The sequence below is a fragment of the Neoarius graeffei genome, chromosome 6, assembly GCF_027579695.1.
Source record: "Neoarius graeffei isolate fNeoGra1 chromosome 6, fNeoGra1.pri, whole genome shotgun sequence".
Lineage (NCBI taxonomy): Eukaryota > Metazoa > Chordata > Actinopteri > Siluriformes > Ariidae > Neoarius > Neoarius graeffei.
In genome coordinates, this window is record NC_083574.1 from 60123781 (window position 1) to 60142330 (window position 18550).

The following is an 18550-nucleotide window of genomic DNA, read 5'->3' on the forward strand; positions in this document are numbered from 1 at the left end:
CAGCTCACAAAACACATCTAGGAAGTTGTAATGGTGCAGCTGCACAGAGGAGAAACGTTACAAAAAGGTATTTGCTTTACATATTGGGAGTCCTGTTTTCTATATAATCAAAATATTTTTATATTTAAAAACCTGTCATTTTACACAGGCATGTGCAGGCTTACAGTGTCTTGCAAAAGTATTCATCCCCCTTGGTGTTTGTCCTGTTTTGTCGCATTACAAGCTGGAATTAAAATGGATTTTTGGACTGTTAGCATCATTTGATTTACACAACATGCCTACCACTTTAAAGGTGCAAATTGTTGTTTTATCGTGACACAAACAAATCTGGAGTGTGCATAGGTATTTACCCCCTTTCGTATGAAACCCCTAAATAAGAGCTGGTTCAACCAATTCACTTCATAAGTCACATAATTAGTTGATTAAGATCCACCTGTGTGCAATCAAAGTGTCACATGATCAGTCACATGATGTCTGTATAAATCAACCTGTTCTGGAAGGACCCTGACTCTGCAACACTACTAAGCAAGCAACATGAAAACCAAGGAGCCTCCAAACAGGTCAGAGACAAAGTTGTGGAGAAGTATAGATCAGGGTTGGGTTATTATAAATATCCCAAACTTTGACTATCCCAGGGAGCGCCATTAAATCCATTATAGCAAAATGGAAAGAATATGGCACCACTACAAACCTGACAAAAGAAGGCCGCCTACCAAAACTCACAGACCGGGCAAGGAGGGCATTAATCAGAGATGCAACAAAGACACCAAAGATAACACTGAAGGAGCTGCAAAGATCCACAGCGGAGATGGGAGTATCTGTCCTTAGGACCATTTTAAGCCTTATACTCCACAGAGCGGGGCTTTATGGAAGAGTGGCCAGAAAAAAAGTCATTGCTGAAGAAAACACGTTTGCCATTTGCCCAACAGCATGTGGGAGACTCCCCAAACACATGGAAGAAGATTCTCTGGTCAAATGAGACTAAAATTGATCTTTTTGGCCATCATGGGAAATGCCATGTGTGGCACAAACCCAACACCCTAAGAACACCGTTCCTCCAGTGAAGCATGGTGGTGGCAGCATCATGTTGTGGGGATATTTTTCATTTGCAGGGACAGGAAAGCTGGTCAGGACAGAAGGAAAGATGGATGACACTAAATACAGGACAATTCTGGAGGAAAACCTGTTTGAGTCGGCCAGAGGTTTGAGACTGGGACGAAGGTTCACGTTCCAGCAGGACAATGACCCTAAACATACTGCTAAAGCTACACTGGAGTGGTTTAAAGGGAAACATGTCTTGGAATGGGCTAATCAAAGTCCAGACCTCAATCCAGTTAAGAATCTGTGGCATAACTTGAAGGTTGCTGTACACCAACGCAACCCATCTAACTTGAAGGAGTTGGAGCAGTTTTGCCTTGAGGAATGGGCAAAAATCCCAGTGGCTAGATGTGATAAGCTAATAGAGACATATCCCAAGAGACTTGCAGCTGTAATTGCAGCAAAAGGTGGCTCTACAAAATATTGACTTTGTGAGGGTGAATACCTATGCACACTCCAGATTTCTGTTTTTTCATCTTAATTTTTGTTTGTGTCACGATAAAACAATTTTCACCTTTAAAGACAGGTCCTGTTTTGTTGTGTAATACAACAAAACAGGACAAACACCAAGGGGGATGAATACTTTTGCAAGACACTGTATATTAGCTTTAGCATGTCCATCAGTACTCCACTATAGATATACAGATGATGTCCGAGAGCCATCTTCTACATGTATATTTTATTTTATTTTATTTTAATATTTGTCCTAAGCATGTCCTTAATTCTTAGTGGGCTGTGATTATTATAAAAAGGAAAATTTGTTATTTATGCCCATTTTATATACTAGTTCAAATGAAAGAATATTGCATAAAAAATGAAAGAGTCTATCATCACTCTGGAGTCACCTGGTTGTTAGCTGCTTCCAGCTGCATCACAGTGTTCTCTCTCACCAAAAGCAGAAAACTTTGGTTGCGGGTGCTGGCAAGCAGAGCCTGAATATAAGACAGAACACACTATAATTTAAAGCAAATGTAATCTGTCTGCATAATAAAAGCAGCTAATAAAGGATTTACTCACAGAGAACGCCTGACGGAAGGTGTGCAGCTTGAGGCCAATGTCAGTAACCCCTCTATCTGCAAGATGGTACCGTAGCTAAGAAACAAGAGGTGAAAATGCTTAGTGGATGTTAAACAGACATTACACCATTAAATAGTGAAGAGGATCGAACCTCATAAAGGGCACCTCTGTCTCCTCTGGGGTAAAGATCTCCTCACTCTCCTGCAAACCAAATTAGCAATAAATCATTAAAATCACAGTAAATTTTACAGCCTCCCATTCAGGCGGAACAATGGCATATGTAGATATGCATCAGGGCTGAAACACAGAATTACCTCAGAGTCTGGCTGCCTCTCTGACTCACTGTGAGGAGAGTACTGACTGTGCTCCTGCACCCAAATGGAGGCATCCACCTGATCGTCTGCACCCACAGGTAGATAAGTGCAGGTCACCTTTTTTAAGGTTTGCTGTTAAAAATAATAGTTTAAATAAATAAAGGGCCTTGTAAAAGTATTCATCCCCCTTGGTGTTTGTCCTGTTTTGTCGCATTACAAGCTGGTGTTAAAATGGATTTTTGGGGTGTTAGCACCATTTGATTTACACAACATGCCTACCACTTTAAAGGTGCACATTGTTTTTTTTTTTATTGTGACACAAACAATAATTAAGATGAAAAAAACAGAAGTCTGGAGTGTACATGGGTATTTACCCCCCTCAAAGTCAATACTTTGTAGAGCCACCTTTTGCTGCAATTCCAGCTGCAAGTCTCTTGGGGTATGTCTCTATTAGCTTATCACATCTAGCCACTGGGGTTTTTTCCCATTCCTCAAGGCAAAACTGCCCCAACTCCTTCAAGTTAGATGGGTTGCGTTGGTGTACAGCAATCTTCAAGTTATGCCACAGATTCTCAATTAGATTGAGGTCTGGGCTTTGATTAGGCCATTCCAAGACATTTAAATTTTTCCCTTTAAATCACTCCAGTGTAGCTTTAGCAGTATGTTTAGGGTCATTGTCCTGCTGGAATGTGAACCTTCATCCCAGTCTCAAACCTCTGGCCGACTCAAACAGGTTTTCCTCCAGAATTGCTCTGTATTTAGTGCCATCCATCTTTCCTTCAGTCCTGACCAGCTTTCCTGTCCCTGCAGATGAAAAATATCCCCACAGCATGATGCTGCCACCACCATGCTTCACTGTAGGAATGGTGTTCTCAGAGTGTTGGGTTTGCACCACACATGGCATTTCCCATGATGGCCAAAAAGATCAATTTTAGTCTCATTTGACCAGAGAATCTTCTTCCATCTGTTTGGGGAGTCTGCCACATGCTGTTGGACAAACTCCAAACTTGTTTTCTTAAACAGTGACTTTTTTCTGGCCACTCTCAAGCCCCGCTCTGTGGAGTGTACGGCTTAAAGTGATCCTATGGACAGATACTCCCATCTCCACTGTGGATCTTTGCTGCTCCTTCAGTGTTATCTTTGGTGTCTTTCTTGCATCTCTGATTAATGCCCTCCTTGCCCGGTCTGTGAGTTTTGGTGGGTGGCCTTCTCTTGTCAGGTTTGTAATGGTGCCATATTCTTCCCATTTTGCTATAATGGATTTAATGGCTCTCCCTGGGATATTCAAAGTTTGGGATATTTTTTATAACCCAACCCTGATCTATACTTCTCCACAACTTTGTCTCTGACCTGTTTGGAGGCTCCTTGGTTTTCATGTTGCTTGTTTAGTAGTGTTGCAGAGTCAGGGTCCTTCCAGAACAGGTTGATTTCTACAGACATCATGTGACGGATCATGTGACACTTTGATTTCACACAGGTGGATCTTGATCAACTAATTCTGTGACTTACGAAGTGAATTGGTTGGACCAGCTCTTATTCAGACAAATGTGCAATGGACAAACTTCCAAAAGGTACAATCTACAATAAACACATCATGACAGTGTAATAAATAATAAATTTACCACTCACTCCTCAAGTGGCACGATGACAGATGTCTGCATGTGGTTACAGGAAATCAATTCTGTAACCCTCCTAGATACACCCTTAAGAGACAAATCTCAAGTAAAAAAAATAATAAAATTGTCACTCCAAATCAACAAACATTTTGTGATGCTACAACAAATAATCCCTTACATGTATGTCAGTGAACTGGTCCTCAGTGGTGATATGATAAGGGAATCCATGCAAACAACATAGATCTGTTTCACAAAAATGCTCATCTAGTAATCATTCCTGCTGATTCTCGTCATCAAAATAATAAAGACTGTGATTACTATGTGATTCAAGTAGCAGGTCTCTGTGGGTTTAAACCAGCCGAGCTGACTTTCTGAACTCCTTATCATTCCAGGGAAGTGTCTTCTATTCTCCACTGACTAGAAATAAGAAAACAAGGCCAAAAATTAGAACTTGTAAAGAAGGGTGTGTGTTTATATCTCGGCTGCAGCTCTGTAGAACATATCAGACTGGGAGCTGCAGATGTCTGCTGAGAGGAACTGAGTATTGCAGCAGGTGCTGTTCAGCTCACCAGCACTGTACTGTGATAAGTCCCTCTCATGTCAGAATCTGGTCTTCCCAGTACTAACCAACTCTTTAAAGCATATGGGTGCAGCGCCGATCTCCATTTCCATAGCCCTCGGCCTCTCGCCTACACAGCTAGGGTTACAGTGGGGGGCTAGTCCTTTGGTAACCATGAGAGCTTGACTTCCCCATTCACATCTGTATTGCAGCGTGCCTTGCCAGACAGTAGTATGTACCATTTTTATGATGGTCTTTGGTATGACCCAACCGTGAGTAGAACTCGCGATCTTCCCATCGAGAAGCGGACATACTAACCACTAGGCCAACTCACAGTTTGAAAAGTAGAGCACAAAGATCATAATAACACATCTAACATTCTGTCACTTTCCTTACAGTAACAACAACCTTGGAGAAATCCAGTGATTGTCTTTAGTAAATAAATGAAAGTTCTGGTTACCAGAACGAGAGCTAAAGAAGGTTCTTGGTGAGGTTCAGTGGGCAGCAGCTGCAAGTTTGGCTCAACAACCTGAACACACACACACAGAAGCAGCCTACACATTTCAACTGTAGTGAGAATATAACTTTGTAACTGACACATACCTGGAGGACAGAGGGTGAATCTGATGCTTCTTCCAACACATCCACAAACTCTGCAATAAATTACTTTTATGTGACTCAGAACCCTGTGATGATCTGGCAACTTGTCCAGGGTGTACCCCGCCTTTCGCCTGTAGTCAGCTGGGATAGGCTCCAGCTTGCCTGTGACCCTGTAGAACAGGATAAAGCGGCTAGAGATGATGAGATGAGATGAGATGAGATGAGATGAGATGAGATGAGATGAGATGAGAACCCTGTGATGATCTGGCAACTTGTCCAGGGTGTACCCTGCCTCACGCCCATAGTCAGCTGGCATAGGCTCCAGCTTGCCTCCGACCTTGTGCAGGATAAGCAGCTACAGATGATGGATGGATGTGACTCAGAATTACAACTTAAATTAGAATTTCTATTGGAGCCTACATCATGTGGGTGGCACGGTGGTGTAGTGGTTAGCACAATCACCTCACAGCAAGAAGGTTCTGAGTTCAAGCCCAGTGGCCAATGAGGGCCCTTCTGTGTGGAATTTGCATGTTCTCCACATGGGTTAAATGTAGTAACCCGCAGTGACAGACAGTCCGAGCAGTCCTGCAGCATAGGTGACCTCAGGCAAAGTCCAGCTCTTCAGATGGGGCACAAATCTCTGGAAATCCATCATTTTCTTTGTCTTAAGTCACTTCTTGCAGAGTTCGGATAGGTACTGTTGATCCGTCATGAAGCAGAAAGTCGATGCTGTGTTTTGGTTTACAACCCCAATTCCAAAAAAGTTGGGACACTGTAAAACATAAATAAAAACAGAATGTGAACATTTGCAAAGCCAGGAATCCCTATATTTCACTGAAAAGACTACAAAGACAACAATTCAAATGTTGAAACTGAGAAATTTTTATTGTTTTTTGAAAAATCTATGCTCATTTTGAATTTGATGTCAGCAACAGGTTTCAGAAAAGTTAGGACGGGGCAATAAAAGACTGAAAAATTTGTGTAATACTAAAAAAAACCCAAACTAATTTGGTTAATTGGCAACAGGTCAGTAACATGACTGGGTATAAAAAGAGCATCCCAGAGAGGCGGAGTCTCTCAGAAGTAAAGATGGGGAGGGGTTCACCGCTCTGTGAAAGACTGCGTGGGCAAACATTCATTCTCATTATCCCTAGCCGCTTCATCCTTCTACAGGGTCGCAGGCAAGCTGGAGCCTATCCCAGCTGACTACGGGCGAAAGGCGGGGTACACCCTGGACAAGTCGCCAGGTCATCACAGGGCTGACACATAGACACAGACAACCATTCACACTCACATTCACACCTACGGTCAATTTAGAGTCACCAGTTAACCTAACCTGCATGTCTTTGGACTGTGGGGGAAACCGGAGCACCCGGAGGAAACCCACGCGGACACGGGGAGAACATGCAAACCCCACACAGAAAGGCCCTCGCCGGCCACGGGGCTCGAACCCAGGACCTTCTTGCTGTGAGGCGACAGCGCTAACCACTACACCACCGTGCCGCGTGGGCAAACAGTGCAACAATTTAAGAATCACGTTCCTCAATGTAAAATTGCAAAGAATTTGGGGATCACATCATCTATGGTACATAATATCACTAAAAGATTCAGAGAATCTGGAGAAATCTCTGTATGCAAGAGGCAAGGCTGAAAACTGACACTGGATGCCTGTGATTTTCAGGACCTCGGGCAACACTGCATTAAAAGCAGACACGTCTGTCGTGGAAATCACTGTACAGGCTCAGGAACACTTCAGAAAACCATCGTCTGTGAAAACAGTTCATTACTGCATCCAAAAATGCAAGTTAAAACCATATAGAGCGGCGGCTACAATTATCGGCACCTTAACGATCTTTTGGCCATTGCAAAAGTAGAAAAGACTTTCAATATGTAAATTGTGCATGAATAATTATTCAAACTTCCACTGGAAAAAAAATGAGTTGATTCCTGATTACTTAGCGTATCAGATCATGTGACACCTTTCTACAATTATCAGCACCTTTGTCCACAGTTATCAGCACTCTTCCACAATTATCAACACCCAGATATTTATTTATTAAAAAATAATCAGTATGTAGTATTAACAAAACATAGGTTTTATTTAAAATTAGTTTTACATAGACTTATATTTACTACACAATATCTTTTATATAAATATATGGATGTCGGTGCTTACGTAAATGAGGAAGTAATTCTAATGTTTGTACACAAGTAAACTGATAATGTTTAACCTATGTCAGAAAATCTTTTTGTTCCACTTTCTACCCATTTTCGAAGTATTTTCATAGATCATATTTTGTTAATCATTCGTTGTTGTTTGTATTAATTTCTAGTTTTGTAGTTTACCAATAAATGTCAACAGGCAACTGATATTGTAACCACATGAAAATCCAGGTCAAAGGTCGCATGTCATTCCTCGAACCATAATATAAACTGTCTACTGATATTGTAATATGTGGTAGATATTTACAACAAACTACAAAAAAAAAAGTCTTGAAAGGAATAGAAAAATCTGAATATTTAAAGAATGTAATTTTTTATATGCTAGGAATTTAATTCTGGTCTAATTCTATTTACTGCAATAGGATTCCAAATACTCTATAAGTATTCCATTCTGTTATAGCTCAGGAAAAAAATTATTATAAATCACAGCACTTTTATTTTTTAACGTCCTTCATCTACTTCAACACTGTTACACAAAGATCGATACATCTCATCTCATCTCATTATCTCTAGCCGCTTTATCCTTCTGCAGGGTCGCAGGCAAGCTGGAGCCTATCCCAGCTGACTACGGGCGAAAGGCGGGGTACACCCTGGACAAGTCGCCAGGTCATCACAGGGCTGACACATAGACACAGACAACCATTCACACTCACATTCACACCTACGCTCAATTTAGAGTCACCAGTTAACCTAACCTGCATGTCTTTGGACTGTGGGGGAAACCGGAGCACCCGGAGGAAACCCACGCGGACACGGGGAGAACATGCAAACTCCACACAGAAAGGCCCTCGCCGGCCCCAGGGCTCGAACCCAGGACCTTCTTGCTGTGAGGCGACAGCGCTAACCACTACACCACCGTGCCGCCAAGATCGATACATAACTGTTGTAAATGTCACTTAATTCCACAGGGCGTCGATAATGGTGGACACCGGTGAAAGTGATCTTATCCTGTGCAGGGTTGTAGGCAAGCTGGAGCCTATCCCAGCTGATTATGGGCGAGAGGCGGGGTACACCCTGGACAAATCACCAGATCATCACAGGGCTGACACATAGGCCAAGTTTACATTAGACCGTATCTGTCTTGTTTTCTTCGCGGATGCACTGTCCGTTTACATTAAAACGCCTGGAAACGGGAATCCGCCAGGGTCCACGTATTCAATCCAGATCATGTCAGCTCCGGTGCTGTGTAAACATTGAGAATACGCGGATACGCTGTGCTGAGCTCTAGCTGGCGTCGTCATTGGACAACGTCACTGTGACATCCACCTTCCTGATTCGCTGGCGTTGGTCATGTGACGCGACTGCTGAAAAACGGCGCGGACTTCCGCCGTGTATCACCTTTCATTAAAGAGTATAAAAGTATGAAAATACTGCAAATACTGATGCAAATACTGCCCATTGTGTAGTTATGATTGTCTTTAGGCTTGCCATCCTTCCACTTGCAAGTGGTAAGTGACGCGCATGCCCGACATGCACTGAGATCACACACACAGCGGCTCAGTCCCGAATCACTGCTCGTGCACTTCACTCGCGCGCTCTGTGAGCTGCGCAGGGCCGGAGTGCGCACCCTCCAGAGGGCACTCGCTGTTCAGGGCGGAGTGATTTGGAGCGCAGGATGCCTGCGGAGCCGAGCGTATCCGTGTATTGGCGTTGCTGTGTGCACGCGAATCGTGTATTGGCGTTGCTGTGTGCACGCGAATCGTTTTAAAAACGTTAATCTGATGATCCGCTGATACGGTCTAATGTAAACCCCACCATAGAGACAAACAACCATTCACACTCACATTCACACCTACGGTCAATTTAGAGCCACCAGTTAACCTAACCTGCATGTCTTTGGACTGTGGGGGAAACCGGAGCACCTGGAGGAAACCCATGCAGCTAACCACTACACCACCATGCCACCTGAGATCAAACAGTCAATAGTAAATAATAAAAATACAGTAAATAGCCCTATCCCACAATTATATAAAAAAAAATCACTCAACTAAGTAAAGATAAACAATATTCCATCATTACTTTAAGAGATGCAGTGTCTTTTAATTCATAAAATAAAGAAAAATCGTTGAATTAGGTGTGTCCAAAATTTGACTGGTACTGTAAGAAAGAAAGAATAACTTGATTCATCACACACTTGTGAAATTCCTCTCTGCATTTAACCCATCTGAAGCAGTGAACACACACATGAGCAATGAGCACACACACACATACCCAGAGCAGTGGTCAGCCATACTAACAGCGCCTGCGGAGCAGTTGGGAGTTTGGTGCCTCGCTCAAGCGCACCTCAGCCCAAGGCCATCCCATATTAACCTAACCTGCATGTCTTTGGACTGTGGGGGAAACCGGAGCACCCGGAGGAAACCCACGCGGACACGGGGAGAACATGCAAACTCCACACAGAAAGGCTCTCACCGGCTGCTGGGCTCAAACCCAGAACCTACTTGCTGTGAGGCAACCGTGCTAACCACTACACCACCGTGCCTGTATGTTTATGCTTTGTATATACTGTATGTGTGTTGTGTGCACTAATGTGTGAGGATGTATTAATTATGCGGGAAACACCTTGCCACTGTGCCGCCTTCTTTTTCTGAAGATGCAGTGGAGTGATGACAAGCTGTGAATTCTGATTGGCCAGCAGGCACTAACTGCTTTATAATCCATTTCTTATGTGGCTTGTAGCATTGCATTGACATATGGTCATATTTGCTATTTTGCTTGCTCTCTCTCTCACACTCTCTCTCTCTCTCTCTCACACACAGTTTCCACAGGGGAACCACATACCTTGGTGTAGCCCATTGTGTTTGCATGTGTATATGTGTTTATACATGCTGTCAGGCCTGCGTCTGTGTGCGTGTGCTATTTATGCATTTGAAATATTATAAACACTGGACAATAACGAAAATAAAATCCTCCACTGCGCTGAAGGCTTACCTTTTGGTGAATTCCCTCACTCTCAGCATTCTCATTTTCGTCTCTAACGTTGATGACAACCTCAGAACTTTACTTTAGAAAGCTTTTTACTTCCTTTCATGAAATTGACATTCACATTTACATGCTATGCAGGTTTTAGTGCTGTGGGCGTTGATCAAAAAATGATTTTGAAACATCCACCTTTTTGATGACATAGCTTCATCTCACACTGAAAAAATGAGAACGCTCCAACCTCATTTCATCTCATCTCATCTCATTATCTCTAGCCGCTTTATGCTGTTCTACAGGGTCGCAGGCAAGCGGGAGCCTATCCCAGCTGACTACGGGCGAAAGGCGGGGTACACCCTGGACAAGTCGCCAGGTCATCACAGGGCTGACACATAGACACAGACAACCATTCACACTCACATTCACACCTATGGTCAATTTAGAGTCACCAGTTAACCTAACCTTCACACCTATGGTCAATTTAGACTGGTTAACTGGGGAGCAAATATGAGGTGAGACAGAGGCCAAATTCCCTTAGTCATCCATCAGCATGGAAAAGATTAGAGAACACACAAACCAAATGAGGAAAAGTGTGTTGACCTTCATAAGTCAGGGAATGGTTATAAAAAAAAACACCCACTCACTTGGAAATGTCCGTTTCACCAGTTAACCTAACCTGCATGTCTTTGGGGGAAACCAGAGCAAACCCACGTGAACAACATGCAAACTCCGCACAGAAAGGCCCTTGCCGGCCACAGGGCTCGAACCCAGACCTTCTTGCTGTGAGGCAACAGCGCTAACCACTACACCACCGTGCCGCCCTAAAGAGCCAACCTTTCATGGAAAAAAATTTTTTTAATTCAGAATAAAACAAATCCCTCATCAAGAAACAATTGTTTTCAACAAAAACACATGTGCCACTATTATTGACACTCCTGGAAATGATAGCATGTTTCCCATTTAAATTGTACATTTTCTGAGTTGATGGGAGTGTGTAGGAAATTTCAAGCTGTAATCCATGACTTCCTGATTAACTGGGGAACAAATATGAGGTGACACAGAGGCCAAATTCCCTTAGTCATCCATCAACATGGGAAAGATTAGAGAACACACAAACCAAATGAGGAAGAAGTGTGTTGACCTTCATAAGTCAGGGAATTGTTATAAAAAAAATAACTGCTCATTTGGAAATGTCCATTTCTACTGTTAGGGCAATAATAATAATAATAATAATAATAAAAAAGTGGACAACAAGTGGAACTGTTAAAAACTTGTCTGGATGAGGACCCATGTTTATTTTGCTCCCACGGACAGTGAGGAGGAGGAGGGTAAGAGATGCAAAAAAAAAAAAAATTCCCAAGGATCACTGTTGGTGAATTATAAGAAAAAATAAAATCTTGGGGTTTCCAAATCTCCAAAACCACCATCCGACTCCACCTCCATGCCAACAGATTATTTGGAAGGTCTGTACAAAAAACAATTTTCTGTCAGTTAACCATAAATGTAAGCAGCTGAAGTTTGTGAAACGCTACTACAACTTTGACTGGAACCATGTTCTATGGTCTGATGTAACAAAAATTGTGCTTTTTGGCAATAAACACTCAACACTATATGCTTGGTGTAAAAAGAAGGATGGCTATAGTTCTGTGATGTTTTGGGGCTGTTTCTCTCCAAAAGCCCTGGAAATCTTGTTAGAGTACATGGCATGATGGACTCCATGAAATACCAGGACATTTTAAACCAAAATCTGGCTGCCTCTGTCAGGAAACTACAACTGGATCATCACTGGATCTTCCAGCAAGTCAATGATCCAAAGCATATGTCCAGATCAAAACAAAAATGGTTCACTGACCACAGAATCAGGCTTCTGCCATGGCCATCTCAGTCCCCTGACCTGAACCCCATTGAAACCCTGTGGGGTGAGCTGAAGAGGACAGTGGACAAAAGAGGGCCTCGGACCCTGGATGATCTGGAGAGATTGTGTAAAGAGGAATGGTCTCAGATGCACTGCTGTGTTCATCAAAATGTGTATTCTACCCTTTTTGCTAATCTTTACAAGGGGTGCCAATAATTGTGGAGGGCATTGTCAGTCCTTAAACTCCCAGGAGCCATCAGCAGGTCCAGATTTACATTCCTCATTCTTGTGGTGGATCCAGAACACATCCTGGATGGGATGCCAATCCATTGCAGGGCACCATGCACACACACACATTCACACAATATATTCACACGTAGGGACAATTTATCATAGCAAATGCACTTATTGCATGTTTTGGGTATGTGGGAGGAAACCAGAGAATCCATAGGAAAACAACTGCAAACACGAGAACATGCAAAATTCTTCACAGACAGTAACCCGAGCTCAGGATTGAGCTGTGAGGCATCAATATTACTTGCTAAACCAATTGCAAGCCAACATTCACACACATACAATTTCAGACATAGGGCCAATTTAAATAGCCAATCTGCCTATTGCATGTTTTTGGGAGGTGGGAGGAGGAAACCCATGAGAACACGAGGAGAACATGCAAAGCGCTGCACATGCTGGGAATGAGCTCTGGACCCTGGAGCTGTGAGATGGCAATGCTACCCACTGGGCCACCCTTCAGAATAATAAATGCTGAGAAAATTTTTACTCTGTTATATATTCAAAACTACAGTGGTGCTTGAAAGTCTGTGAACCCTTTAGAATTTTCTATATTTCTACATAAATATGACCTAAAACAACATCAGATTTTCACACAAGTCCTAAAAGTAGATAAAGAGAACCCAGTTAAACAAATGAGACAAAAATATTATACTTGGTCGTTTATTTATTGAGGAAAATGATCCAATATTACATATCTGTGAGTGGCAAAAGTATGTGAACCTCTCGGATTAGCAGTTAATTTGAAGGTGAAATTAGAGTCAGGTGTTTTCAATCAATGGGATGACAATCAGGTGTGAGTGGGCACCCTGTTTTATTTAAAGAACAGGGATCTATCAAAGTCTGATCTACACAACACATGTTTGTGGAAGTGTATCATGGCCTGAACAAAGGAGATTTCTGAGGACCTCAGAAAAAGCGTTGTTGATGCTCATCAGGCTGGAAAAGGTTACAAAACCATCTCTAAAGAGTTTGGACTCCACCAATCCACAGTCAGACAGATTGTGTACAGATGGAGGAAATTCAAGACCATTGTTACCCTCCCCAGCAGTGGTCGACCAACAAAGATCACTCCAAGAGCAAGGTGTGTAATAGTCGGCGAGGTCACAAAGGACCCCAGGGTAACTTCTAAGCAACTGAAGGCCTTTCTCACATTGGCTAATGTTAATGTTCATGAGTCCACCATCAAGAGAACACTGAACAACAATGTTGTGCATGGCAGGGTTGCAAGAAGAAAGCCACTGTTCTCCAAAAAGAACATTGCTGCTCATCTGCAGTTTGCTAAAGATCACGTGGACAAGCCAGAAGGCTATTGGAAAAATGTTTTGTGGACGGATGAGACCAAAATATAATTTTTTTGGTTTAAATGAGAAGTGTTATGTTTGGAGGAAGGAAAACATCATTATGCATTCCAGCATAAGAACCTTATCCCATCTGTGAAACATGGTGGTGGTAGTATCATGGTTTGGGCCTGTTTTGCTGCATCTGGGCCAGGACGGCTTGCCATCATTGATGGAAAAATGAATTCTGAATTATATCAGCGAATTCTAAAGGAAAATGTCAGGACATCTGTCCATGAACTGAATCTCAAGAGAAGGTGGGTCATGCAGCAAGACGACGACCCTAAGCACACACGTCGCTCTACCAAAGAATGGTTAAAGAAGAATAAAGTTAATCTTTTGGAATGGCCAAGTCAAAGTCTTGACCTTAATCCAATCGAAATGTTGTGGAAGGACCTGAAGCGAGCAGTTCATGTGAGGAAACCCACCAACATCCCAGAGTTGAAGCTGTTCTGTACGGAGGAATGGGCTAAAATTCCTCCAAGCCGGTGTGCAGGACTGATCAACAGTTACTGGAAACGTTTAGTTGCAGTTATTGCTGCACAAGGGAGTCACACCAGATACTGACAGCAAAGGTTCACATACTTTTGCCACTCACAGATATGTAATATTGGATCATTTTCCTCAATAAATAAATGACTAAGTATAATATTTTTGTCTCATTTGTTTAACTGGGTTCTCTTTATCTACTTTTAGGATTTGTGTGAAAATCTAAAGATGTTTTCGGTCATATTTATGCAGAAATATAGAAAATTCTAAAGGGTTCACAAACTTTCAAGCACCACAGTATGATTTTAGCAATGCTAAATTGTATTAGGGTTTTAAGTGTTTAGAGACACTTGGGTGCTTCGAGATGATCAATACCCTCAATCACCTGTAACATACACTTTATATCGAGCATTTTAAACTGACATTCAAAGACACTTTATTTTCAAGGAGATGGTTTACTTGCGAAGTACACGACATTGACATGCAGTTCAGACTAATTCATGTGCTCCTTTCTGTTATGAAAATTATTGCCATGGCTACAAGATTCAGACACTAATCACCATTGTTGAGCAGGCATACGCCCATTCTGTGTGGCATTGTGCACATGTGGGTGTGTTTAAGGGGTCTAATTGCTGTAGGAGGAGGGGGAACAGACAGAGAAAGACTAGAGCTGGGTTTGGTTCTCTCTTGGGACAAGAGATACAGATGCACCAGTGTCACAGCCAACAGAAAATCAGCCCTGTCTGCTAGAATCATTATATCACCATGCATTGCAGTAGTATGTACAGCATACATATAAGATGTGCATATATAAGATGTACAGCATAATCTTTAATTAAAAAAAACACGAGAATTTGGTGCGCAAGTTTTAATTTTCTTTGGGTTTTCTGAAATCAACACAGGGTCAAAATTATACATACAGGGTCAAAAATATACATACAGCACACCTAATATTTGGGTTAAATTTCTCTTCGCAAGATTCACCTTGAACAAACATTTTTGTTTACCATGAACAAGCTTCTGGCAGAATTCTGGTTGGATATTTCACGACTTTTCATGGTAGAATTAGTAGAATGCAATTAAATTTTTTTTTTCTTGGCATGGACTTGACTTATAATCACGGTTCATATATTTTCAATAGAGTTGAAGTCAGGACTTGTTTTAAGCTTAATGTTAGCCTGCTTTATCCTCCACAACCATCTCTGATGCATGTTTGGGTTCATTGTCCTGTTGTAAGTCCCAAGTTGTGTTCAAGTTTCTGATGGTTTATGCTGAATTCTGAGGTAGTCCTCCTTCTTCATTATTCCGTCCACTTTGTGCAATGAACCAGTTCCACTGGCAGCAAAATGGCCCCAGCGCTTGATGATCCTACCACCACCACCAACTGGTACAGTGTCCCTCTGTACATGGTGGTCATTGTGGCCAAACAACTCAATCTTTGTCTCATCTGACCATACAGCTGTCCTCCAAAAGGCTTTTTTCTTTGTCCGTGTGGTCAGCTTCAAACTTTAGTTAAGCCTTAAGGTGTCAATTTTGGAGCAGGGGGTTATTTCATGAACAGCAGCCTTTTAGTCCATGGTGGTCTGAACTGTAAACAGTGATCCATCAGCTTCCAGTTCATGGCAGGACTGTGCCATGGTGGTTCCTGGGTTGTTCCTGACCATCCAAACCAATTTCCTTTCAGCTGAGGGTGACAGTTTGGGTTTTCTTGACGCAAAGTGGCTTGGCAAAGTTGGATGCAATTGTTTGAACTGATCTTGGGGTCTGCAGTTGTTTAGAAATGGCTCCAAGAGACATTCCGGAGTTGTGTATATCTGCGATCCTCTCTCAGATCTGCACAGAGCTCCTTGGACTTTCCCATTTTATTGTGTGTTGGTCAATTCAATGAGTGCTGTAAACAAACCCTTTTCATGAAGGCACAGAGAAGCTACCAGCTGTAGTCAATCATGATCACTAACAGGAAGTTAAGAGACCTCGGCTTTGACAAGATAAGAGACATTTTGGAACTTTCAGCACCTCTGAATTAATCATCCAAGTGAGTGTATGTCAATTTTTGACCCTGTATGTATAATTTTGACCCTGTGTTGATTTCAGAAAACCCAAAGAAAATTAAAACTTGTGTACCAAATTCTATTGGGTTTTTTTAAATTAAAAATGTCTACTGTACATTCTGCCACAGGAAAAGAACAGTTCAGAGAAATTATTGAAAGCCCAAATATTGCCATGACATTCATATCCAAGATGACATGCATGTCACTGTATGTAAACTTCTGACCACAACTGTGTGTGTGTGTGTGTGTGTGTGTGTGTGTGTGTGTGTGTGTATATATATATATATATATATATATATATATAGTATGATTGTGGGTGTGCATGTGAAAAGTGCATATCTACATATGAATATGATGAATATGAAGCGAGCCAATGTGATGTGTATATTTGGAGCAGCACACACTGACAGTTGTTGCTGAGAGTAGCTTTTCCGACTTATACCACAAAACCAGTATGTTTTCAGAGCGTTTCAGATTTTTACATTCAGGTCAACCTTGCATAATCTGTTAGTCCTAGCAAATGACCTTGTCTTTTTCTGTGTATGTGTGTTTCTGTATGCATGTAGGAGCAGGCAGCTGAGAATGAGAATGAAGCCAATGAGAATATGGGGAGGGTGGATGAGGGCGTAGAGGAGTTCTTCACCAAGAAGATCATCCCTGATGACCTCCTGTGAGTATACACCTACGCAGATGTAACACTATAGCACTAGTTTTCAGTTCTATGCTGTGTAAATGTCACATCCACAAGACACATAGCATGCATTTCACCTTCCATCATATTTATCCTCTGCTGACTTTCAGAAAGCACCAGAGGGAGGACCCCCTCAATAAAGCACAGCCTGCGGAGTCTACCTGTGGCACAACTTCCCCTCCGACCACCACCTCGACAACATCCACGCCCTCCACAGCCCCCACAAAAAACATAAAGAAGAAGTTTGGCGACTTTTTCGCCTTCAAGAAGGTCCGGGCAGGTCGAGGAGCCAAAAGCGAGGGAGCCCCAGAAGGAAAGGTCAAAAAGACTTCAATAGCAGACCTCATCCGACCCCTCCGAGAGGCGGCACGTGCCGAGAAAGAGCGTGAGAAGGAAAAGGAGAGAGACAAGGAAAAAGAACGAGAGAAAGAAAAAGAAAAGGAAAAGGAGAAAGTGGAAGAAGAGAACATCCACAAGGCACCCAGCACTACTCCCGCCATCACAGATTCATCCCCTACAATACCAACTATAGATGATAAAATGGCACCATCTCCCCTCCTCATACCACTTTCTACTCCGTCAGCTGTCCCCTCCACCCCCACCCCTCCCGCCTCCTCACCTGCCAAAACTGAAGGAGTCCCAATACTGCCCCCTGCTGAACCCCCGACCCCAACCAAAACTCCCAGTCCAGAAACAACCATGTTACCCTTGGAAGGAGAGAAGAGCCGGACCTTCGAGAAGAGCCGAACACCTGATGGGGACAGGAGACCAAAGGCTACGCGCCGCTCACTTCGAGAGGGCAAGTCTCAATCCCTGATCCTACTTACAGGGCTGGAGCCAGGGCAGGAATCTGCAGCTACACAAACTAAGGTAAGTGATCGCTGCTGTTGTACTTAATGTGAAGGCAAGTCAAGGCAGAGATGTTTCATGATTTGGTTTGATGGATGAAATGCCTCTGAAACATCTGTGGTAGTAGTATTTTCCTGTGAGGTTTAACAGTCAGTCAGGGTTGTCTCAAAGAATGGGTGAAAGAGGCAGTTTCCCATGGGCCCCGCCCTTGATTGTGGGTCCATAATCAAGATATTGCACGTGAAATTAATGATGAAGGAAAATTTTGTAGACAAAACACTGATGTTACTCAGTGCACTTTGTCAGACACCAAATAAACCAATGGGGAGTGTGCTGCTTTTCCATCATCTGGGGAAAGGCTGTGAGGAATGGTAAGGGAGGCATGTGTGTATCCTAAGCCTAAGTGGAAGGCAACTATGAACAAAAAGACAGTATATCTGTCGGATTGCATACAAGAAATTATTATGCCATCCTTCATTATCAGTAATCATGAGCTGGTTGTTCTGCTATATATGAAGTATAACTCATTTCCAAAAAGGTTGGGATGCTGTATATAATGTAAATAAAACCAGAATGTGATGTTCCACCAAGTGTTTTTTTAATTTTATTTTTAACATTAGAAAACTTTTCCAGTCTTT

General features: G+C 42.5%; 1 protein-coding gene across 3 annotated transcripts in view; it reads left to right on the forward strand.

The window, feature by feature from the left end:
* The window catches only part of carmil2 (capping protein regulator and myosin 1 linker 2), a 157539-nt gene that overhangs the window by 102595 nt on the left and 36394 nt on the right, over positions 1-18550 (forward strand). For all 3 annotated transcript variants that reach the window (XM_060923951.1, XM_060923952.1, XM_060923954.1), the window contains 2 exons: positions 16939-17042; positions 17174-17933. In XM_060923951.1, coding sequence (XP_060779934.1) covers positions 16939-17042; positions 17174-17933 — 864 coding nt within the window. The remainder of the gene's footprint in view (positions 1-16938; positions 17043-17173; positions 17934-18550) is intronic.